Source organism: Telopea speciosissima, chromosome 6 (genome assembly GCF_018873765.1).
Source record: "Telopea speciosissima isolate NSW1024214 ecotype Mountain lineage chromosome 6, Tspe_v1, whole genome shotgun sequence".
Classification (NCBI taxonomy): Eukaryota; Viridiplantae; Streptophyta; class Magnoliopsida; order Proteales; family Proteaceae; genus Telopea; species Telopea speciosissima.
In genome coordinates this window covers 11,326,575-11,352,554 of record NC_057921.1, presented here as the reverse complement: position 1 = coordinate 11,352,554, position 25,980 = coordinate 11,326,575, and the positions used below count along the sequence as shown (strand labels likewise).

General features: G+C 42.7%; 1 protein-coding gene across 1 annotated transcript; it reads right to left on the bottom strand.

Annotated features, from left to right (window-relative positions):
* Positions 1-23,774: 23,774 nt before the first annotated feature.
* LOC122665442 lies at positions 23,775-24,251 on the bottom strand. The gene has a single exon (XM_043861592.1). The coding sequence runs from the start codon at positions 24,249-24,251 to the stop codon at positions 23,775-23,777; it is 477 nt and encodes a 158-aa protein (XP_043717527.1).
* Between the last annotated feature and the right edge of the window lie 1,729 nt (positions 24,252-25,980).

Genomic DNA, 25,980 nt, shown 5'->3' with positions numbered 1-25,980 from the left:
CGGATGCGCAAAAGCTGATATGTGCGGGTTTTCAGCTGTAGAATGAGGCTGAAGCCTGGTGGAAGGCTACCAAGCCAAATCTTGAAGCCGCTCATCCAAATCCTATTTGGGAGCAATTCAAAGAGGTTTTCTTCAAGAACTACTTCCCAGAGAGTTTTAGGGACAGAAATGAAGCTGAGTTCTCTACACTTGTGCAAGGAACAAAGTTGGTGTTGGATTACCAGCAATGGTTCAAAGATCTATTCCATTTCACTCCGGAACACCTGAAGGGCGAAGTCAGTAAGACGAAGAAATTTGAGAAGGAATGAAGACTAGAAGATAGATTGAAGGAGAAAGAGAAAGAGAAAGCTACAACGTCGCCCAGATTGGACAAGAGGCCAAATAACTACTAGAACTTCAGTTGGCTGAACAAGGTTTTTCGAGGAGCTAGTTCGAGCCCCAATCCAACTCTGTACCGTGGGCCAGATGTGGGTCAAAACCCTTTTCGCCCCACTTATAACCAGCCTACCCAGCCAACTACGAGTCAAGTGACAACGACAGCCTCGCCAGCCCGACCAGCTACAAGCCAAGTGAGCCAAACTTCATCACCGGTCGTTCCATCCAACAGATGCTACATGTGCAACAAAGCAGGACATATGGCCAGGGAATGCATGCAATGCGGAAACAACACTTACTTGCCAAACCAGTCCTATGCTAGACCTTTTCAGCCACGAGACAATCGAACACGAGGAAAGGTATTCGCACTGACTAATGAAGAAGCGGAGGAAAACCCCGATGTAATGATAGGTAAGTCCACTGAACACTACTAAATTATAGGGAATGACCTATGGAAATGTGAAACTTAAATTTTATACAAACCTTAGGTACCCTGAATGTCTCAACCATTCCCACGCGAGTACTATTTGACTCGGGCACATCCCACTCTTTCGTTTCTACTACCTTTGCAAATAGGATGACTGATCAATTGAGGGACATCGGGCACGATTTAGTAGTCAGCACACCGACGGGTAGTGCCGTGAGTCTGAAGGAAGTCTACGACCCCTGTCAGGTAGAAATTTGTGGGAAGAACCTGACTACACGTCTGATAAAGTTTGATATGAAGGACTTTGACATAATACTAGGCATGGATTGGCTATCCACCTATGGAGCAAACGTCAAGTGTGCGGAGAAGAAGATTATATTCAAGTTAGATGATGGGTCAGTTTTCACCTACCTAAGTGAACCAATGAGGAAGCCCAAAAGAATAACCTTATCCGCCCTCTAGGCGTGGAAGTTACTGGATGAAGGATGTCAAGGCTTTTTGGCCACTGTGATGGACATCGAGGCAAAGAGAAAGCATTTGGAGGAACTTGACATCGTCAGAGAATTTCCTGATGCTTTTCCAAAGGATCTAACCCAGCTACCGCCTGATCGCGAGATGAAATTCACGATTGATCTGATTCTTGGTACAGCACTGGTATCCAAGGCACCGTATCGAATGGCACCTATTGAATTGAAAGAACTACAGGTCCAACTAGAAGACTTACTGAAGAAGGGTTTCATACGACCTAGTGTGTCTCCCTGGGGAGCACCCGTGCTATTCGTGAAGAAGAAGGATGGTAGTATGCGGTTTTGTATCGACTATCATGAACTAAAGTAACTAACGATTAAGAATCAATACCCGTTGCCATGCATTGACGACCTATTTGATCAACTACAAGGAGCAAGAGTTTTCTCCAAGATCGACCTTAGGTCTGGATACCACTAGTTGAAGATTAAGAGTGGTGATATTCATAAAACGGCAATTAGAACTCGATACGAACATTATGAATATCTAGCTATATGCCAAGTTCAGCAAGTGTGAATTTTGGCTTTACCAAATTGGGTTGTTGGGGTACATTATCACCAAGGACGGCGTCAAGGTAGACCCAGACAAAGTGAAGGCGGTTCTCGAGTGGGAGACCCCGAAGAATGCCACTGAGATTCGAAGTTTCTTAGGTTTGCTCGGATATTAATGCCAATTTATTGAGAATTTCTTGCTCATCTCAGCACCTATAATGAAGCTAACAAAGAAAGGCACAAAGTTTGAATGGAACGATGCCTACGAGAAAAGTTTCAAAGAATTGAGAAACCGATTGGTGACTGCACCAGTTTTAACTATTCCAGATGGCACCAGAGGAATGGTTGTATACACCGATGCATCTAGAATGGGATTAGGTGGCGTCTTAATGCAAAAAGGTAAAGTGGTTGCCTATGCCTCAAGGCAGCTGAAGGAACACAAAAAGAACTACCCCACTCATGACTTAGAGTTGGCCACGGTAGTCTTCGCATTGAAGATATGGCAACATTACCTCTATGGTGAAAGAGTGAGATCTTCAGCGATCACAAAAGTCTGAAGTATTTCTTCACTCAGAAGGAGTTGAATATGAGATAGAGACGGTGGTTGGAATTGGTGAAGGACTACGATTGTGAGATCCAGTACCACCCTGGCAAGGCCAACGTAGTGGCGAATGTGTTAAGTAGGAAATCACTGACCGCATCTCTTGCTTCCTTGATTGTAAGCGAGCAACTGTTAGAAGAAGTTTGAAAGTTTGACCTAGAGCTCTTGATCGAAGGAACGGCTATACAGCTAGTAGCTATAGATATATAGCTGCCGATCCGCGAGGAGATAATTGAAAAGCAGCCTTTTGACCCTGAACTGGCCAAGATAATCTAGGAATTGCAGCATGTTGTTCACAAGGACCCAGACTTTTCACTAGCTCATGACAAGGCATTGAAGTTTAGAGATAGATTGTGCGTGCCTAACAATTACGAGCCGAATCCTTAAGTAGGCACATAAATCACCCTATTCAATCCACCCTGGAAGCACGAAGATGTACAAGGATCTGAAGAAGTACTATTGGTAGATTGGGATGAAGGAAACCATAACTATATACGTGTCTGAATGCCTCACCTGCCAACAAATAAAGGAGAGACACCGACTGTATGGATTGTTGCAGCCACTCCCTATACCTGAATTGAAGTGGGAAAGAATTACCATGGATTTTGTGACAAATTTACCCAACACCAGGAAAGGGATGAATGCAATCTGGGTGATTGTAGGTGGACTGACAAAGGCAACTCACTTCATTCCCATTAGAATAAACTATTCGATGGAGAAGCTTGCCCAACTATACATTGAGAATATAGTCCACTTACATGGCATCCCTGTCAGCATTATTTCTGATAGGGATCCCCGATTTACCTCAAGGTTTTGGAGAAGACTGTAAAAGGCACTAGGATCTCAACTAAATCTCAATACGCCTTTCCATCCTTAAACGGACGGACAGTTCGAAAGAACAATCTAGACTCTGGAGGACATGCTCAAAGCCTGTATATTGGAAATGAACGACAGTTGGGATGCCCACATACCTTTGGTGGAATTTGCATACAACAATAGCTACCACTCTACCATTGGCATGGCACCGTATGAAGCTCTCTATGGTCGGAAGTGCCACACCCCATTGTATTGGGATGAAGTTGGAGAACGAAAATATCTTGGGCCCGAGATGATACAAGCAACCTGTGAGAAGGTGGATATCATTAGAGAGAAGATTAAAGCGGCCCAATCAAGACAGAAGAGTTATGTCGATCATCAGAGGAAGATTCTTGAATTCAGAGTCGGAGAGAAGGTATTTCTCCGAGTATCTCCAACAAAGGGATTGCTAGGTTTCAACAAGAAGGGCAAGCTGAGCCCCAGATTCATTGGTCCCTATGAAATCCTCAACAGAGTGGGACCCATAGCATACCGGCTGGCATTACCGCCTTCCTTGCTAGGCGTCCATGATGTTTTTCATGTGTCGATGCTAATAAAGTATATCAACAACCCAGCACATGTACTCTCAGCTGAACCTGAATAGTTAAATGTAGATATGACCTATGAAGAATAGCCTACGGAGATATTGGACAAAAAAGAACATAACTTTCATAACCGCACGGTCGCATTCATCAAGGTTCGATTGGGAAACTTTACCATAAAGGAAGCAGTATGGGAACGCGAAGAGGAAATGCGGGAAAAGTATCCCCAACTCTTCGAGCTACAGGGTAAGCCAATTTTGAGGATAAAATTTTTGTAAGGTGGGGAGAAATGTTAAACCTGCCCCAGACTGACTGGGAATTTGAATAAAGAACAGGAAACCCTGGCCAATCATCCAAGCACTCTGTGGAGCATCACACCAGTAGCTAATCCAATGGGAATGACCTCCTACATACTTGCCAGGAGGTGGATTGCAGCTCTATGCCACTGTACTGCACACTGCATAATGTACAGCTTGGACTCCAAGTATTCTCTCTCCTCTCCATAAATGTGGGGTCCACACCTGGAAAGATGTGTATTGGACTCTAGGTAAGGTGTAGGTATAAGGCCTAAGCCTTGGGTCAAGCCCCTGTGCAAGCACAGTAAGTATACAACTTTCCTGTATTCTCTAGGTGATGCACTGGGCAATGCACACATCACCCAGTGAATCACCCAGAATGGTAAAATTGAATATTTTAAATAGTAGAGACGTGGGGACCACTCATACTGGCCATGGACACCCCCTAGAGGTAGATGGGAGTCTTGGGCACCATAAGTTACCCTTGGACCCCTGTAGACCCCACCAGAGTGGCCAGAATGGCCCAGAATCACTTCTAAAAATGTATTCTTGGAGTGGGACCAGGCTGCCAAACAGGCAGGCCCTAGTCATGGCCGGTCTATAAATAGAGAGACCTCAGCCTAAAATAGGACCTTTACACTATTGAAACCGTGGAGAGGAAGAGAAGAGAGAAAAGAGAGAAAAAGAGAAGGAAAGGAAGAAGAAAGGAAGGAGAAGGAGGGAAGAAGGAGGAACTGCTGTGCAGCCCTGATTCCAGTAACCTTAGCTTAGTTTTAGCTATAAAACCATGCCCATATATGGTGCCTCTGTTGGTTCTTTATCCTCTCCTTTAGATCTCTGTGTTTTGGATGTGTTTCTGGTCAAGGATAGCCCAGAACACCTGGGAGCTGCCTTGTACTGCTCCAGATCTGATTTGCAAACTAATTGCATGAAAGATCTGAGCATATTCATGGGATTTTCATTGTTGTTTCTTACCTGGGACTGAAATCAGTCCCTGTGCCAGACTGCACTGCCTTATTACACCCAGAACAGGCAGTCTGGGCTTGGATCTATGCATGCAAGCTAGTCCTTGCCTGGATCTTGGTAGGGACAGCCTACTGCTATGATTTTGAACATAAATATGTCCTTGCATGTAGCCCAAACTGTGGCCATGAGCTGGAACACAGCTGGGATACTGTTCTCTGTGCTGGCTGGATATCTCCTGGCTGCCAAATGGTGGGCCCAGGTCATGATCCACGTGGACCACTGAAAACCACTCCACATGGGTTCCACAACAACCCCATATGCAAGATGGGTCGACCTAGGCACTGCCCATGGTGCAAAATTCCAATTTCGGAGCCTATTCACGTTTCAAACAAGCTCTGGGTGATGCACTAGGTGATGCACACATTATCTAGTGAATCGCCCAGAGAATAGAAATGGGCTGATTTGTAGACCATACTTTGGGGGCCTCCACCTGTGGACCATAAACAGTGTAAGGAGGTAGTAAATGACAAAAATACCCCTCCTCACATCTGTCCACCATTTATTACACCTTGGGTACCCAAGTGGGCCCCACAGGGCCTGGCAACCCTGCCAGGGATGGTCCAGCTACACTGCTGACCTAAGGACTGAATTGTGGGACTATCAGGACCATGTACTACATATTACACTGGTAAAATACCATACCTGACCCTGAACCACGTTCTCTGGATGATGCACCGGGACATGGACCCAAACCCCAATGCAAGACCCAGAGAATTCCCAGTGATACTTGACTGAGTACCTAGTCAGACCTGTGAGCCTAGACCAACACTAGGATATCCAAAAATAGTTTTGAATATTAAATAACACCTTTCTGATTTAATACTTTAGGGTTTGATCCCGCGCTCGAGGTACACTGCCAGACCTCAGTCAGAACTGAACTAGCAACAGAACCTGTAGGACCAGACCAAGGTGAGTGGAATGTCATCGTGTATGTAGATGTAACATAAAGGATATGTTGAATTTAATTTTATAATATTAATACTATGATATATATTTAATTCATAAATCTTAAAATTCAATACAACACTGTGTTGACTGCTGGAAATTGTGGTTGAATTCTTTATGTTGATTGTGAATGCTAGACTAGATGCCGTAGCTGGCTTGGAAATGAGGCCTATGGTAGCCCGTAGAATGGGATACGATTGACACCGCCCGACTCATATGATGCCATATAGACATGGGGTTAGAGTTTCATCACCTATGCTACGCACCTTTGCCAATAGGGGTTAAGGTGTTGGATGCCTGTGGGAGTGACCATATATATGAGAAAAGAAAAGAAATGTGAATATGGGCTATATGTCGGGCTATAAGCCAAAAATGAAAAGAAAAGAGAAAAAGGGATGCACACCTCATAGATTAATCACAGAGGGCTGGTCGGGATGACCTTGGTGAACGAATGCATGAGTTGAGTGGTCCTCTCCGATAACTCAATGGGTGTATCATGGGAAGGGGTTAATATCCCGCACCAGGGATACATGTATTGGGGATTGTACTAGCACTAACCTGCCTTAGTTTTGATGTTAGGTGGCTAATAAATAACTGGACTACACTTCATGTAGGATCCATATGATTGTGCTTGCATATGCATGCATGATGGTATGTTTCACTTACGGGCTCAGTGGGGCTCACACTCTGTTATTCATGTTTTTCTATTAGATGATTTTGCAGGTAGATGTCACTGTGGTGGGGAGGCTTATTACGCAGAGGAGAGCCATGGTGGTTATGACCATATTGGTGTAGACCCCGATGGAGGTTGTGCCGATGATACGAGTGTTCTCGATGACTACTGAAGGCTGACCCATGAAGGGTGTTGACATGGATGCTGATGCTTTTTGTCTTGGGTACTCCTTTTTATTTTTTGACCGGAGTTTATCCCCGTTTCTGCTTTTAGTTTTCTTCCTACTTTTTGGGGCTTGAGTTACCTCGCCCTATGTTTATTTTCTTTTTGTTTCAGTTGATGTATATATTAACCTTTACTGTTCTACTTCTGGGAGTGAGAGAGGGAATGATCAGATCTATTTATGTATATAACATCATTTCCTGCACTGCTACGCTTCTCTTATCTTTTAATGTAAATATAGTTTTTTTCCGCACTCTGAGTTTTACATGTTGTATTACGATGGATGTGTGTCTATGAATGGATTAACTACCTCTAGATCCATGGGATTTGGCGGATTGCTGGCATGCAATTTGGGTCACCTACCCAATCCTCCCAGGGTTGATTTGGGGTGTGGCACGGACTGCTCAGCAACCCCAACCCACTCCAAGCCAGGTAACAACTGCTGCTCTGCCATCTTGACCTGCAATGAGCCAAGCAAGCCAGGCCTCTTACCCAGCTACACTATCCAACAAATGCTCTGTTTGCCACATAGTTAGGCACCTGGCTAGGGAATGTGCAAACCGCAGATACAACCCTTACCCGTCGATCCATTCCCCTGCTCGACCCTTTCAGCCACGGGACAACTGGACACGAGGGAAGGTGTTCGCGCTGACCAATGAAGAAGTGGAGGCGAACCCAGAAGTAATGACGGGTAAGTCCACATAACACTACTAAATTGTAGGAAACAAACTAATGGGTGCAGGGAATTTGATTACATCGTTATTTATACAAACCCTAAGTACCTTGACTATATCGTCGGCCCTTGCGCGAGTATTATTCGACTTGGGTGCATCCCACTCTTTCATTTCCATTGCTTTTGCGGATAGGATGACCATCCAACCAAGGGATATAGGGCACGATTTAGTAGTTAGCACACCAACTAGAAGCGTCTTGAGCCTGAAGGAAGTTTATGACCCCTGTCTAGTGGAAATTTTTGGGAAGAACCTGACCACCCATCTGATAAAGTTTGACATGAAGGACTTTGACGTAATATTAGGCATGGACTGGCTATCTGCCTATGGGGCAAATGTCATGTGTGCGGAGAAGAAGATCATATTCAAGTTGAATGGCGACTTAATTTTCACCTATCAAAGTGAATCGATCAAGAAGCCCAAGAGGATAACATTATCCGCCCTTCCAGCACGAAGGTTGTTAGATGAAGGATGTCTGGGCTATTTAGCCACGGTAATGGACACCGAGGCGAAGATTAAGCCGTTGGAAGAACTTAATATTGTTTGGGAATTTCCTGATGTTTTTTCAAAAGATCTGACCCAGCTACCGCCTGATCGAGAAATGAAGTTTGCGATCGATTTAGTCCCCAGTGCAGCACCTGTATCCAAGGCACCCTATCGGATGGCACCTGTGGAGCTAAAAGAGCTGCAGGTTCAGTTACAAGATTTGTGGAAGAAGGGACTCATTCGACCAAGCGTGTCTCCTTGGGGAGCCCCCGGGCTGTTCGTAAAGCAGAAGGATTCTGCATGCGAATGTGCATCGATTATCGGGAATTGAACAAACTCACAATCAAGAACTAATACCTGTTGCCATGCATCGATGACCTATTCGATCAATTACAAGGTGTAAGAGTTTCCTCTAAGATTGATCTTAGGTCTAGGTACCATCAGTTGAAGATCAAGAGTAGCGACATTCATAAGACGGTATTCAGAACCCGGTACGGACATTATGAATTCTTGGTATTATCATTCTGCTTAACCAATGCCCCAGCTGCATTCATGGACATGATGACTAGGGTATTCCATGATGTGTTGGACAAGTTTGTCATTGTATTCATCGACGACATAATCTACTCCAAAAGTGAAGCGGAGCATGCCCAACACCTTGGGTTCGTATTACAACGATTGAGGGAACACCAGCTGTTCGCCAAATTCAGCAAGTGTGAATTTTGGCTCCACCAGATTGGATTCTTGGGAAATATTGTCACCAAGGACGGCATCAAAGTAGACCCAGACAAGGTGAAGGCAGTTCTCGAGTGGGAAACTCCAAAGAATGCCATAGAGATCCGTAGCTTCCTGGGATTAGTTGGCTACTACTGTCGATTCATCAAAAATTTTTTGCTCATCTCGGCACCCATGACAAAGCTAACAAAGAAGGGTGCAAAGTTTGAATGGACCGATGCTTGCAAGAAAAGTTTCCAAGAACTAAGAAATCGATTGGTGACGGCACCAGTGCTAACCATTCCAGATGGCACCAATGGTATGGTTATGTACGCAGATGCGTCCCGGACAGGATTGGGTGGCATACTAATGCAGTGAGGAAAGGTGGTTGCCTACGACTCTAAGCAGTTGGAGGAACACGAGAAGAACTACCTCACTCACGACCAAGAGTTGGTTGGTAGTAGTTTTCGGTTTAAAATATGGCGGCACTACCTTTATGGTGAAAAGACCGAGATCTTCAGCGACCACAAGAACCTGAAGTATTTCTTCACCCAAGGAATTAAATACAAGATAGAGGTAGTGGTTAGAGTTGGTAAAGGACTATGACTGTGATATCCAATACCACCCTGGCAAGGCCAACGTAGTGGCAGATGCACTAAGCAGAAAATCCCAATCCGCATCCCTCGCTTCCTTGGTTGTTAGCGAATAATTAATAGAAGAAGCTCAAAAGTTTGATTTGGAACTCATGATCGAGGGGACGGCTATACAGTTGGTAGCTATGGACATACAGCCGTCGATCCGAGAAGAGATAATTGAGAACCAACGTAGAGACCCCGAACTAGCAAAGATAATCTGGGAGATAAAACAAGGAGTTCACAGGGACCCAGACTTCTCCTTGGCCCAATGGAACATTAAAGTTCAAAGACAGATTGTGCATGCCTGGTGATTATGATGTGCAAGACTGGATTCTTAGGGAGGTGCACAATTCACCTTATTTTATACACCTTGGAAGCACCAAAATGTGTAAAGATCTGAAGAAGTACTATTGGGGGATCGGAATGAAGCAAACCATAGCACTGTATGTGTCTGAATGCCTCACCTGCTAGCAAATATAAGCAAAGAGACATAGACCTTATGGATTGTTGCAACCACTTCCGATTCCAGAATGGAAATGGGAAAGGATTACCATGGACTTCGTGACCAACTTACCCAATACCAGAAAGGGAATGAATGCAATCTGGGTGATAGTTGATGGGTTAACGAAGGCAGCTCACTTTATTCCCAAAGATAACTTATTTAATGGAAAAGCTCGCCCAGCTTTACATTGAAAATGTGATCTGCCTGCATGGGGTACCCGTTAGCATCGTGTTCGATAGGGACCCCCGATTCACGTCAAGATTTTGGAAGAGTCTACAACAGAAGCTGGGATCCGAGCTAAATCTCAGCATGGCTTTCCATCCCCAGACGGACGGACAATCAAAAAGAACCATTCAGACTTTGGAAGATATGCTCAGAGCCTACACATTAGAAATAAAGGACAGTTGGGACGCCCACATTCCCTTGGTGGAATTTGCTTACAATAACAGCTACCACTACACCATTAGCGTGGCACCGTATGAAGCTTTGTATGGTCGGAAGTGCCGCACACCGTTATACCTAGACGAAGTCAGAGAATGGAAGTATTTAAGTCCCGAGATGATACAAGCAACTTGTGAAAAGGTAGATGTGATCAAGGAAAAGATCAATGCGGTTCAGTCCAGACAAAAGAGTTATGCCGAATCGAAGGAAGGACATTGAATTTGGAGTCGGTGAGAAGGTATTTCTCTGAGTTTCTCCAACAAAGGGGTTACTGGATTTCAACAAGAGGGGTAAACTGAGCCCAAGATATATCGGCCAATCTGAAATCCTGAAGAGAATTGGACCGGTAGCGTATCGACTGGCCCTACCACCATCCTTACAAGGCATCTATGATGTATTCCATTTGTCGATGCTAAGGAAATATATCAACAACCTGACACATGTACTCTCGGCCGAACCTGAGCAGCTGGATGCTAATATGACCTATGAGGAACAGCCGACTGAGATACTAGACAGAAAGGAGCATAACCTCTATTATCGCACGATCGCATTCGTTAAGATTTGATAAGGGAAACTACCCAACAAAGGAAGCATCATGGGAACGCGAGGAAGAAATGCGAGATAAATATCGTCAACTCTTCGAGCTACTGGGTAAGCCAATTTTGAGGATGGGATTTTTGTAAGGTGGGAAGAATGTTAAACCTGCCCCAAACTAACTAGAACTTTGCTTGAAGGATGTCATCCATCTTACTTGTGAGGAGATGGGTTACAAACCCATACAGCTACTTAGCCCACAGCCTGATGTATAGCTCCAACTCCAATTAATCTCTCTCTTTGATAAGTACATGGGGACCATGCCCATTCAGATGTTCATTTTGCCTTGGAAATGGAATTGGTGAGGTGCCCAAGTGGAAGCCTCAACCCTTGTACAAGGCCACAGTAAAAATAGTAGAGATCCATTCTCTGGGCGATGCACTGTGCGATTGACCCAAACGCCCAGAGTGTCTGAAACTTGTATTTTAGATTCCAAACAAATGGGAACAACACATATTGATTGTAAACACCCCCTAGAGATAGATGAGAATTTTAGAAACCATTACCCATCTTTGGAACCATGTGGGCCCCACCTATGTAGCTGAAATGGGCCAAATTGCAGTTAAAAATGCATTTTGAAAGAGGGGACAGCAGGGACAAACAGACCTTAAGGCCATGGAACCTATAAATAGGAGGGCCCAGCCCTCTTATTTCGTTTCTACCGTTTCCAACAGTAAAGAGAAAGAAAGAAAGAGAGGGAGAAGGAAGAAGAAGAGAAGGAAAGAGAAGAAAGAGGAAGAAAGAGTAGAGAACCTGAACTTGGGTTGGATTTGAGCATCTCCATAACTTGAAGGTAAAAAAATACAGCTTATGAAGTATAAACATTGCTGTCCATTAAGATCTAGAGCTTTCAATATGATTATAAGTTGAGAACAACACCTAGGTGCTTAGGGAAGCTTTGGATCATGCATGCATGTACATTAAATGCATGATCTAACCATCTAAATGGGATTTGAAATCTGTTTTAAAGAAAGAAATAGGATTCAACCATGGTGATAAGCCAAACCATGGTATTAACACTTACATCATGCAGTGTAAGCTTAGATCCTAACATGTATGTGACTTTCTTCATGTTTTAGCTTAAAACCAAGTCTGTTTTAGATGTGCACAGGTAATCCATGCTCTGCATGCTGCAAATTTTGAATTCAAAGCTTGATCATAGCCATGTCTGGCCATTCTCTGTGATGTTAGAACCCAAACCAACTCCCAAATGATTAACCAAACCTTGAATCCCTTCATCCCATTCCATTAAGCTTCATTTAAGTGATATAATCCCCCTGAGATCATCCATGGTCAAAATTTTTGCCAAACCAGCAGCCAAATTCTGGTTTTGGAGCCAAAACTCGTGTTTAACAGACACTGGGCGATGCATTGGGCAATTGACCCAAATGCCCAGTGATGTCTTTTGAGCTTAGATCTGTTTCCAGCCTTTTGGACCATCACCAATAGATCTAGAATAGTCTAGAGCGCATGTAGATGACCTGAAAATCCTACCCCATTAATCCTTGCTTTAATCCATACCTTGGATGCTCAAGTGGACCCCACAGAGCCACGAACCCACACACAGACTAGCCCAACATGAACAGGGAACCTTTGTACTATTTTATGGGATTGATAGGGCTATGTTTAGGCAAACCTTGCTATAAAAATTCATAAAAGATGAGCTCTGCATCTCTAGATAATGCACTAGGAGTTTGACCCGAAGGCCTAGTGCAAGTCCCAGAGATTTATAAATAATGCTTGTGTGCCCAAAGCTAAATCCAACTAAACCTAAGCCAACCCTAGGACAGTAACTTACATTTGAACCATGCTTGACATGTTTTAATGGTCCGGTTAACTTAGCTTTTGACACCGAGTTTGAGGTGCAGTATCAGATACCGGTCAGGACCAAGCTAACTGTAGGGCAAGCGGGACTAGTGCAAGGTGAGTGGAATTACACCATGAGTGTAGGTGTAACATGACTAATGAGTCATGACAACTACAACAAAAATGTTTACTGTCTTTAATTACTTAAGTTGCTTTATATTCTTGTTTAAATTATGAACTCTCATCAGATGAACACTGGGAATGGATAATGATGCTTGTATGTGGAATTGCTAGATTAGATGTCGTAGCCAGCTTGGAAATGAGGCATGTGGTAGCCTGTAGAATGGTATAGGGTTGACACCACCCGACGCATACTATGCCATATAAAATGCATTGGGCTAGAGTATCATCACCAGTGCTACGAACCCTTGCCAACAAGGGTTAAGGTGTTGGATGTTTGTGGGAGAACCTATATCAAAGAGAAAAAGGAAGAGGAAAAAAAAAAGAAAAGAGAAAAAGGAATAGAATTGTGTTACACTGAAAAGGCGATTATGTGGCTGAATGCTAGAGAAAAAAAATATTATACCGGAATGGTGAAGGGTGATTTCATAGACTAATCCCAGAGGGTTGGTCGGGCTGACCTTAGTGATTGTTGCAGGAGTTGACTAGTCCTCTCCGACAACTCAATGGGTGTATTGTGGGAAGGGGTTAGAAGCCCGCACCAGGGATACATGTATCAGGGATTGTAGTAGCACTTTTACCAACCTTAGTTGTGATGCTAGGTGGCTAATTAATAAAATGGACTGCATTGCATGTAGGACTCATTTAGTTGTGCTTACATGTGCATGCATGGTTATGTTTCATTCACGGGCTCGGTGGAGCTCACACTCTTGTATATGTCTTTTTGTTAGATGATATAACAGGTGGATGTTATGATGATGGGGAAACTCATCTCGAGCAGGAGAGCCATGCTGATTATGACTATGTGGGTTTGGACCCGGTTGGAGGTCATTCCTTTGGTTTTCGGTGATTGTTGATGATGGCCCTTGAAGAGCAGGCAGCTGACTTTCATCTAACCTTGGGATTCTTTTGATGTAGATAGGAATCTACTAACAAATCCCCTTTTATATAGCTTTATTAGAGGCCCATATTGTCTTGCCCCTTATGTTTGTTTAGTAAAGCTTTTAGTTGAAAGAGTTGGGACAGCCAGTGGTATGTGGTGAGAGAACAAATACATGAACAATGTTGTAAATATTTATTTTGATGGTTTAATATAATTGTTTGTTTTTGCAACACTCTGTATTTCCATCTTTATCCATTGTTATGGGTTTGGCGGATTGCTACCATACAATTCGGATCACCTACCTAATCCTCCCAGGGGGTGGTTTGGGCTGTGACACTTTCGGTAGCCCTTACCAGCTAAACAGGCCTCACATGTCGTTAGGTTGATTTTAGCGAGTGGGCCAAGAAGGCCTTCTCTAGCTAACCATCCCATCTTATCTCGACCTATGTGTCCTAGTCTATCATGCCATGCAATTAATTCCGAATAAATATCAGTATTAATTACAAAAGATGAAGAAGTAGCCACAAGAGTTATTAAGTCTAATTTAATACAACCATTCTCAAATTTGCATTATCCAAAAGAACTACCCTCCAAAAGTATCTCAAAAGTGTCACCGCAAAAAATAAATGAATAACCTAAAGTCAAAAGTGCGGTAACAGAAAGTCGATTATGTCCCACCTTAAACCACCCCTAGGAGGATTAAGCGGGTGGCCCGGATGTCAAACCACATCAGCTAAATCTCTAGGATCTAAAAGCAAATGCCACTCACAAACACACATAAGCATTCATAATATATCATTGTAAACTCAGAGTGCAGCGGAAAAAGTAAAGATTTTTATATAAACGTTTCCAAAATACATTGTTATGAAGTTGACCATAGGACTTGGCTGTACTTGTATTACATACATGGCATTTTCCAAGCTTTACATTATAGATAGAATTTATACAAAGATGTATCTGTAAGCTTTACAAAAAGAAATGCCCTCAGGCTATCCTTAAAAAGAATGTTCTGGGAACAGCAAAATAAAGATAGCCCTAAGTCAAGTCATCTCTTCCAACGCAACTCTATGCACCCACATCAGAGGGATCACCTCCGTCGGGGTCTACACAGAGATAGTCACAATCACCATCTCCATTCTGTCTAAGATGATCCTCCCATTCAGGGAGAAGTCCACCTGCAAAATAATCTAAAAGAATATTCCAAGAAGGAAGAGCTCCACCGAGCCCAGCAAGTAGATAATAAATCATGCATCCAGATGCAACACAACATCATGAGTCTATATGCTTGGATTCAATTTTATTATGCTACTCCACCTAGAAACACAACTGAGTCACTAGGTATATGCTACTTGCAATGACTCGGGCAACAACCTCCGCTTCTTCCTATCATCAATTTGGTTGCAGCCTTAATTATTGCGAATGGAACCTGTGCTGGTCCGAGAGCACCAACTCCCTCCTATGGTAGACCCCAAGATAACCATGACAACCTATCCCAGATTCTGCCCTCCTCGGCTTCCAAGATGCCATGATCACCTATCACATGCACCCCTATTGGTAAGGGCTATAGCATAAGGGTATGTTTGACCTAACCAGATGATCTACATGGTAAGTATGAGTTGAGTGGTGTCAACCTCATCCCATTCTACGGGCTACCACACTTCCCATTTTCAAGTATAAAGTGTACAGTACTTCTGCAGCCCATACTACGGTGCACCATACCATTCATTCCCAAGCTGACTACGGCATCTAGTCTAGTAGTTCAATATCATGCAATTCATCATAATGCAGCAATTTAATCATAACACGATCATTCCGTATTTACATCATTGATTTCATAATTCCAATGAAATTTGAAAGAAATAATTATCTTTATAGTATTCAGCAGCTTCACACCCACATGATTGATTTAAAACCACTAACCTTTGCTAAGGTCTACTTGCTCAAAAGGCTCCCAGCTCTCAAATGCACTCCCACACGCGTCGCCGAACAAATTGCTATGGCCTATGGTTAATTAAAGTAAATCAAATATTAATATGTTAATAATGGAGTAAGGAGTCAAGGGGTACCCTTGGTCTAAGTCCCAGACCAAGGCTAGACACAATTTTGTAAGGATAGCAGCACTGGTCGATCAAATAGACCAGTGACAATCAACTAGTGGGGGCTACAGCAGTAAAAATTGAAAAAGGGTTCATGGTTTCACACCAAGGGGTCCCTAAGTACTATTCTAAGCAATTCCATATGCTATGGTCAGGTTTTTCAATCAAAGTTTGTATTGGTTGATTGGATTGGTCTATCCAATGGACCAGTGGCAATCAACCCATTACACAAATGCAACAATAGGGCATGATTACCCATTTGGTTTACATGAATGGTCTCCCATGTGATGTTTCAGGCCAAGGGACAGATTAGACTCAGACCTGGATCAAGTTTCTGTAGTGGTCGATTGGTACTGATCCTTCTAATGGACCAGTGGCAATCGACCAGTAGGGTCATAGCAGCAAAATTGTAAATGGCTTTAAGGGAAAGGACATGGTTTCACACCAAGGGATCCCAGGGTGTTAGATAAGTGGTTCCAACAGGGTTTGGGTCAGGGTATTGTCCCCAACTTGGGTTGGTTAGCCAATAACCATTCCCGGGAGTCAGGCTATTTCCAACCAGTAGGTATAGGACTGGGATGGCATGGGTTTCAGCATAAAAGGCCTATCATAAGGTATTACAGGCCATGGGCTGACCAGGCTTGCATCTGGTCAAACTTTCTGGTACTAGTTGATTGGTACTGGTCGATCCAATGGACCAGTGGCAATCGACCAGTAGATGTATAGCTCAAGGATTTTAAGAGCAATCATTGTCTGGGCTTGGTTCCACTAATCAATGGCCATCAAGGATGATTAGGGGGTACCAGTAGGTTACACCTATGGCAACCAACATAATCCAAGGTAATTATACAACAGGCATAGGGGTTTGGGATCAATGGCCCACATGGGCAGATGCATGGACTGCATGCATATGAAACAACAGAATTAAAGTTGAGAAGAGTTCAATTATCTTAAAACCAACACTGTTATGCTAGATTGGTCTGGAATGGACATGAATTCATGGAAAAACATGTCCAACATATAGAACTGCATTCTAAGCTTGTTATAAACATAAGGATCAAGCATCAATACTGGGATTTAATAGGTGTTACATATATTCACAAAAAGGAAGACAGATGAAGGATCAAGGATGGCAGATCATGACATGCATGCAAGGATCCTAGCTACTAAGCTAGCAATTCAACATGTAGGTATGGTGGATTATGGCTATATAAGAGGAATCAGTAGATGGTTTAGGTTTGATCATGCTCAAGACCCAGGAACAGTTTAGAGATTATGAACACTAGGTATTGGGGATGTTACCTTGATGATCCTAGGCACAAGGAAGGCTCCAAAGCTTCTTCTCCTTCCCTCCGTCTCTTCTTCTTTCTCTCTGCTTTCTCTCCCAAACGCCCACTATTTTAGCAAGGAAATGAGCTCAGACCCAAACTCAGCCTATATATACTAAGTGCCACTAAGGCCTATTTGGCAAGGGATCCTTTAGGCTATAACCCATTTTATATCTATTTAAAGTGCTCATTAGGCTAATAGGTGGGCCCCACATGGTCACATTGTCGGGGCAATATTTCCACGGGTTGGTTGGAGTGTGGGGAAATGATTCGGGGTGTGAGACACTGGGCCCCACAAAGCAGAATTAAAAAATACATATGATAGTAGTACTGGTCAATCCAATGGACCAATAGGTGAAATTTTGTTGTTTTTACATTTGAACCCCATAGAGGCCTATGCCATGGTTTGGATTCTTACCACTCATGGTTGTTTAGCTACTAACAGTGTTCAAACATTTATAACCTCATTTCATCCGAAGCGAGCAATTTACCTTGGGCTATGCATCAGTTGATGCACAGAATAGCTGCATGGGGGTGGTGTCTGCCTCCAAATTGGTATATAAGATGTTACCATTGGACTACCTTCCTCTCAGATGATTACCCGGTCAATGCACCACAGATTTCTAGTATATTTGTCCTTAGATTCATCGGGTTCTGGACCTACATTCAGAGTTTGGGTTGGGGTTTGGGTATGGATATAACATCCTCCCCCCCCCTTATAAGAATTTTGTCCTCGAAATTGATGTACCTTGTAAACTGAAAAGGTGAGGATATTCCACGATGCTTCCTCGGGTGTGAGGTTTCTCCATCGCACTTTGATGTAGGCAACGGTGCGATTGCGGAGCTTATGTTCCTTTCGATCCAGAATTTCTTTAGGTTGCTTCACATGGGTCACGTTGGAGTCAAGATGTTCTAGTTTGGCCGAAAGTACATGTGCCGGATCGGTTATGCACTTCTTTAGCATTGACACATGAAACACATTATGAATAGCTTCCAATGATGGATGCAGAGCTAACCGGTATACCACTGGTCCAACTCTTGTTAGAATTTTGTATGGCCCAATATACCTTGGGCTCAGCTTTCCTTTCTTGTTGAAATGCATGATGCCTTTCGCTGGAGAAATCCAAAGAAATACCTTCTCACCAACCGTAAACTCAATATCCTTCCTCCTATTATCGGCGTAGCTCTTTTGTCTTGACTGAGCCGCTTTAATCCTCTTTTTTATCACATCCATTTTTTCATAAGTGATTTGAACTATCTCCGGGCCTATCATATGTCGTTCACCAACTTCGTCCTAGTATAGGCGGCACTTCCTTCCATATAGAGCTTCACAGGGTGCCATTCCAAGGGTGGAATGGTAGCTATTATTATACGTGAACTCTATTAGGGGAACGTGCAAGTCCCAACTATCCTTCATTTCCAAGGCGCATGCTCTGGGTATATCCTCCAAGGTCTATATAGTTCGCTCAGATTGCCCGTCGGTCTGGGGGTGAAAGGCTGTGTTGAGATTCAACTGAGTACCCATGGCTTGTTGTAGACATCTCCAAAATCTGGAGGTAAATCTAGGGTCTCGGTCAGAGACAATGCTGAATGGTACACCGTGAAGGCGAATGACACTGTCGATGTATAGCTGGGCCAGCTTGTCCAAGGGGTATGTAACTTTTATAGGGACGAAATGAGCTGATTTTGTTAACCTATTAACAATCACCCAGATTGCATTCATGCCCTTGGTTTTTAATGGTAGACTAGTCACAAAGTCCATGGTGATGTGATACCATTTCCATTCAGGGACCGACAGTGGTTACAGTAGTCCGTAAGGTCTTTGCTTATCTGCCTTTATTTGTCGGCAGGTGAGGCACTCTGAAACATACAACGTCACGGTCTCCTTCATCCTAATCCACCAATAGTATCTCTTCAGGTCCTTGTACATCTTTGTGCTGCCCGGGTGTATTGAATACGATGAATTGTGTGCTTCTCTGAGGATCCGATCTTGCACATCGTAATCAGCTGGAACGCATAATCTATCTATAAACTTGAGTACCCTATTGTCAGAAATTGAGAAGTCCGAATCCTCCCAAGTTCCTCGCCTGATGTTCTCAATAATTTTCTATAGCTCCAAATCCCTTGGTTGTTTCTCTATGATCTCTTCTCTGATTGATGGCTGGACATCGAGACCCACCAATAATACGGCTGTCCCATCTATCATGGGTTCCAATTCAAACTTTTTGGCTTCCTTTATCAATTGCTCACTAATGGCTAGGGAGGCTAAGGATTGTGTTTGGGACTTCCTGCTCAGCGCATTTGCGACTATGTTGGCCTTCCCAAGGTGGTATTGTATGTCACAGTCGTAATCCTTTACTAACTCCAGCCACCTTCTTTGTCTCATATTAAGGTTCTTCTGTGTGAAGAAGTACTTCAGGCTTTTGTGGTCGCTGAAGATTTCACTCTTCTCACCATACAAATAATGCCGTTAGATTTTCAAGGCGAGAACCACCGCCACAAATTCTAAATCATGAGTGGTAGTTCTTCTCGTGTTCCTTTAACGGCCTCGATGCATAGGTGACCACCTTCCCTTTTTGTATCAGTACACAACCTAAGCCCGTTCGAGATGCATCGGTGTACACTGTCATGCCACCCGTGCCATCCGAAAGTCAAAACTGGGGTTGTTACTAGTTGTTCCCTTAGTTCACGGAAGCACTTTTCACATGCGTCAGACCATTCAAACTTTGCTCCCTTCTTGGTTAGTTGAATCATTGGTGTCAATAGTCATGAGAAGTTCTCAAAGAATTGACGGTAGTAACCAGCTAAACCTAGGAAGCTATGAAATTTTATGGCACTCTTCGGTGTCTCCCACTCAAGGATGGCTTTAACTTTTCCTGGATCAACTTCGATGCTTTTCCTTAAAACTATGTCTCCCAAGAATCCTATCTGGTAGAGCCAGAACTCAAACTTACTGAATTTTGTGAACAGCTGGTGTTCCCTCAGTCACTGCAACACAAACCTCAAGTGTCACGCATGATCTTCCTCATTCTTGGAGTAGACTAGGATATCATCTATAAAGACTTTGGTGTATTTATCTAGAATGTCGTGGAACACTCTATTCATCGTATCCATGAATGCCACAGGGGCATTTGTTAAACCGGAGGACAGCACTAGGAATTCATAGTGTCCGTATCTGGTTCTAAATGCTGTTTTTGGAATATCGCTTTCCTTGATCCTCAGCTGATGATATCCCGATCTAAGATTGATCTTTGAGAAGACACTTGCACCTTGCAACTGATCAAACAGATCGTCAATGCATGGCAACGGGTATCGGTTCTTGACTGTGAGTTTGTTTAGTTCTCGATAATCAATGCACATACGCATGCTTCCACCCTTCTTCTTTACAAACAGGACTGGTGCTCCCCAAGGAGATACATTGGGTCGGATGAATCCTTTCTTCAATAGATCCTGCAGTTGAATTTGCAGTTCCTTCCACTCTATAGGTGCCATTCGATACAGGGCCTTAGATATCGGGGCTGCCCTAAGGGTTAAGTCTATCACAAATTCAATTTCTCGCTTTGGTGGCAGTTGGGTTAGGTCATTAGGAGATACGTCAGGGAATTCCTGAACTACATCCAACTCTTTCAATGGCTTTACCTTTGCTTCCATATCCATAACCATTGCCAAGTATCCCAGGCATCCATCATCCAACAACTTCTTCACGTAGAATGCAGATATCATCACCTTTTTGAGTTTCTTTGACGGTTCACTCTTATAAGTACACTCATCACCATTTTTTAGCCTAAACATAATTTGCTTCTCTTTGCACATGACATTTTCTCCGTGAGTGGACAGCCAATCCATGCCTAGGATTGCATTAAAGTCTTTCATGTTGAACTTAATTGTTTGAGTTAAAATAATACCACAAGCGTATGGGTCAATCGTAGCTACGGGTCGAATACGAGGAGATATACGCCACTCTATTTAACTAACTTAAAAGTAATGCAAAGTGAACCAAATTAAAGTGTTAAATTAAACTAATTAAATTAATAAAAATTAATGCATCCTAACTCATAAGCATCTAACAAAATTAAGGGATTAAATTGACGTCCTAACACATGAGCATCTAACCTATTAGACTACCGCAAATTGAAAGGAATAAAAATGCAGCCACACATAATAACCACATAAAAAGGAATAAGGGAATAAAAGTGCATCCACAAACCACAACCATACAAAAAAAAAAATAAAAGAAATAGAGGGAGAGGAAGAAGAAGATAGAGAGAGATAGAGGAGAGGGAGAATGAGATTAAGGGTTTAGAGAATGACATACCTTGATGTGCTTGAATACTTGAATAAACTCTCTATGGCTTCCTCTTCTAAATCTCCATGTCTTGTCATCAACATAGGAACTTAGACTAGGAAGCTTTAAACTAAAACTATTACAACCATTAAACTAGACTTATGAAATCAAAACTAAGAACTTAAGCCAAAAATAGGAAAAGAAGAGAAAATTTCACTAAGTGAATGAAGTAAAAATTACACTAAAAAACTGAATTAAAATTGAACTAAAAACTGAACTAAAAATCTAACTTCTTACAACCCAAAGGGCAAGGGGTATTTATAGGGGAAGAGAGGAGAAGAGAGAAGGGGCAAGTGTAGGAGAAATATTTCCTAAGAAAAGAGAATATTCTCTTCTCCTTCCTCTTTTACAATGCCTTGAATCCTAAGAAAAAAGAAAAAAATAGAAAGAAGAAGAAGAGAAGATTATTTACATAGACCTTCTATTTTTAGAAAAGTAAATTTCTAATTCTAACGTGTGCTTCCTTTTCTTTATAGATAACTTCTCCAAGCAATAAAATCAAAGTATTTTTTATTTTTCAACCTTCCATAGATGAGAAAATATCTTTCAAAATAAATCTATCCCAAGTAGAATTCCAGAAGTGCCCTTGAGAAGTTGGAGGAGAGAGAGAGTAAGGGTGATGACTAGGATTCCTTCAAGAATAAATAAAATACCCATTCTATCCTTCAGAAAACGTGGAGCATGGGGTGCTTATATAGGTCTCACCATTGTGTTCCTTGCAAAAAATCACCCAAAATAGACCCAAATTTCGTCCAATTTGGAGTTCGGGAGCCCAAGATATCTCAAGTTGAAGTTGGACTGTCCAGAGCCCTCCAAATGGAATCTTTCGGGTACAGGAAATATAACTTCTGGTTATTGCGTTAAGGCCCCTGGAACCTGAACTTTTGCTTCATTTTGTCCCCGACCGACTGTCAATAATTATAAATAAACCCCTGCAGACCATTTTCGTGCTTCGTTACAGAAACGGCCGTAACTTCTTCGTTTCAACTCGGAATCAAGTGCCGTTTGAACCGTTGCGAAGTTGACTCGATGGGCTACGCATCCAAGCCATTAACACCTCTAAACTACTTAAAAACATTTCCTTAGCATCATCTCCTCCATTTTTACAAGAATTCACCTAAAACCTGAAAAGCACAAGAAAGCACCGAGTAACTCTGTCCAATGTGGTAAAATGTATGTTTTATGCCCTAAGATTTCACACATAAATGTGCTCATCATTAATCATGTGTGCTGTCAAATCCCGCCCATAGACTTTTACTGAGCAAGATTCGTAAATTTCTTTCAGATTTACCGTGCTTCTGGTTGGGGTGCTAACTAAAAATTTGTGCCCTATGCTCCTAGGGATTACATTCATCTTGCTAGAAAAATATAGGACACAAAAGAATGTGATGCACTAGAATCAAATAGCACAAGCGCAGGAATGGATGTTATGTTTAGGGTACCTAAGTTTGGATTGAATATAAGGATGTAATCAAAATCTAGCTCAAACAGTATAACTTAACATGAACTGGTTTATAGTTTCCTCTAGGAAATACCTGTCATTCCTGGATCCACTTTAGCTTCCTCGTTGGTTAGTGCATACACTTTCCCTTGGCTTCTGCCATCTTGGGGTCGGAAGGGTTGTCCAGTTGATTGGAATCTCGAGGGTGCATTATTCCTTCGACACATACAGTCTTTTCCCCAATGGCCAGGTTGGCCACATCCAAAACATCGGATGGAATCTATAGATTTGAAAGGGGGCACTATGCGGGTTGACTGGGAAGATCCTTGATTTGCTTGGCTAATCGCCGACCGCGAAGACTGAACCGAAGTTGTAGTTCAACTAGAAGCCTGACAGATATTCTGGTTTGACTGGCTGTAAGCCGGGCGGAAAGATTATGAGGTATGACCCGCTTCCAGCCATTGATACTACAATGGACTGGTGTTGTTAGGACTCTTGAAAGCCTTATTAGACCAAATGTAGTTCTGGTAACCGCTAGGCCTTTTGGTTGACCCATGCGATGCAATCGACTTTTCCCTCAGCCTATCCTTAACTGTCTTGGCTTTGTCAACCATCTAAGCATAGGTTTCAATCTCCGTGATGGACAACATAGCTCTAATCTCAGGTTTAAGTCCTTTCTCAAATTTCTTAGTCTTGCTTGCCTCATTCCTCAGATGTTCTGGTGCAAAATGGAGCAGGTCCTTGAATTGTTGTTGGTAATCCAGTACTATCTTTGACCTTTGTGTGAGGGTGGAGAACTCTACTTCCTTTCTATCTCTGAGGCTCTCTGGGAAATAGTTCTTAAAGAAAACCTCTTTGAACTGATCCCAAGTTGGGTCGGGATGAGTTGCTTTAAGATTTGGTCGAGTTGACTTCCACCAGGCTTCGGCTTTGTTTTGCAACTGGTACCCAATGCATATAAACTTCTGGGCATTGGTGCATTCCAGTACTTTGAATGCCTTTCCCAGGGCACTGATCCATCTCTCAGGTTGTAGCGAGTCTAATTTGACCTTGGAGAATGATGGCGGGTGGAGTTTCTTGAATTTTTCCATCACTCTGGCAATGGAATTTTATAGTGCAACTTGAGGCACTGGAGGAGGAAATTCCGGGGGATGGTTAGGTTGCGGCACCGCTCTCTATTGTGTGGCAGCCATGAATTGCATGTTCATGTTGGTCATCAGCTCTTGTTGTTGTTGCTGAATCTTCAATTGAACTTGCTGCTGCTGCATCGACTGCATCATATTGGCCCTAATTGCAGTCACCTCTTCGTCGGTCATGATTGGTGGAGGTGGGGGTGCATAAGCTGGAGGAACCTCATGTGTTTGAGTAGGAGGGACCTCAGGCACACTCTCAAAGGAAGCATATGTTTCAAGTGCCAGGGCCGGAGCTTTGGATGGTCCCGCTTCACAAATAAAATGGGATTGCATTTCATCATGAGCCCTCTTGCTTAACTTTGTCCTAACCATGGTTCTCTTCTGAAAGGAGGATTTGAGAGTAAGTGTTTATTGTTTGGTCTATGGGTAGATCTAATTGTTTCTATACATCCCCCCAAGCAATTTACATGATTGAGGATTCTAATACTCATAATAATAGCATAAATGCAAGTAGGCACAATTTGTGTCTCTACCCTAAAGTCATCATGCATTTATAGTTTATCCAGGGTATGCCCGAGTAAGGAACATCCAATATTTATGCACCTATATGTAAAAGCACATGTAAATTTTGTACCTAAAATCAGCAAGCTAGGCTCTCAAGTCTTTACCCGGTAATATACAGGTCCAGATCTAGATGAAAGATATCAGCCATAACTTCCTTTGGTAACTCAAGAAAGAACTCTCGTTCTTCGATCCTACAAACTTTAGCCAAGTCTAAGTGTTCCTTTAGTACTCTCTTTGCTTATTTTTAAGGAGAGTTGAGTGCGGAACCCTATTACGGCGAAGAAGGGTTTTGCCAAGGCTGGTACACAACACTTAGTTCTTCAATCTAAGCTTAAGCTAAGCTAAGTAAGTACACTTACTTGCCTATTCTTATTATATGATTGATAAAAGAAAAGGGGCATTTTCTTTTCTTTGCTGACAGTAATCAATCCTATTCTTGGGCTAGGAAAAATTATATACAAGTGCTCGAATCCCTGGGGTATTAGAATGCCGATGAAAAGTAGATAAGTCGAACAACAACAAAAGAAAGTAACAAAATTGCCCGGACTCGGTTTAGCCTTTTCCTCAACTTGCTAAGGTAACGCATGTTGGTGGAAGTCTGCGAGTCCAACTAACACGACCATTTCCTAACATAAGAAAATTGGTCGTTAGCTTACTAAGGATGATCCAATCTATGATAGGTTTGGCTGTCATATACACATGTCAATATACAAGATGGAGGTACAGACCATGATGGAATAATATCTTGCACACATAATAATGCTTATTTAAATTTCAAAATCTCCACCATAACACATGGTCAAAGGGTTTATAGGGTAGAGTTCTAAGTTAGTAATCACCTGAGCATCTTATATTAGGCATTGAATTATGTCTGCCCACCGGTTTAGTATGCTTTGGATATGGGCAGCATGGTACTGAAGGTATTCAATCCTCCTATCCATGATGTTAAAGTCACAGGTTTCCAAACTCTGGTTGTAGTACAGCTGAGACTATAGGTACTTACGGTCACCAATCATCATTCCAAGCTTCAAAGTCAGCTCTTGGATATTACCGTCATCATATTGATATTCTCCGATGGGCCTTAGGTAGTCCATTAAAACTAGGAAAACGTGCCCAAGTTAGT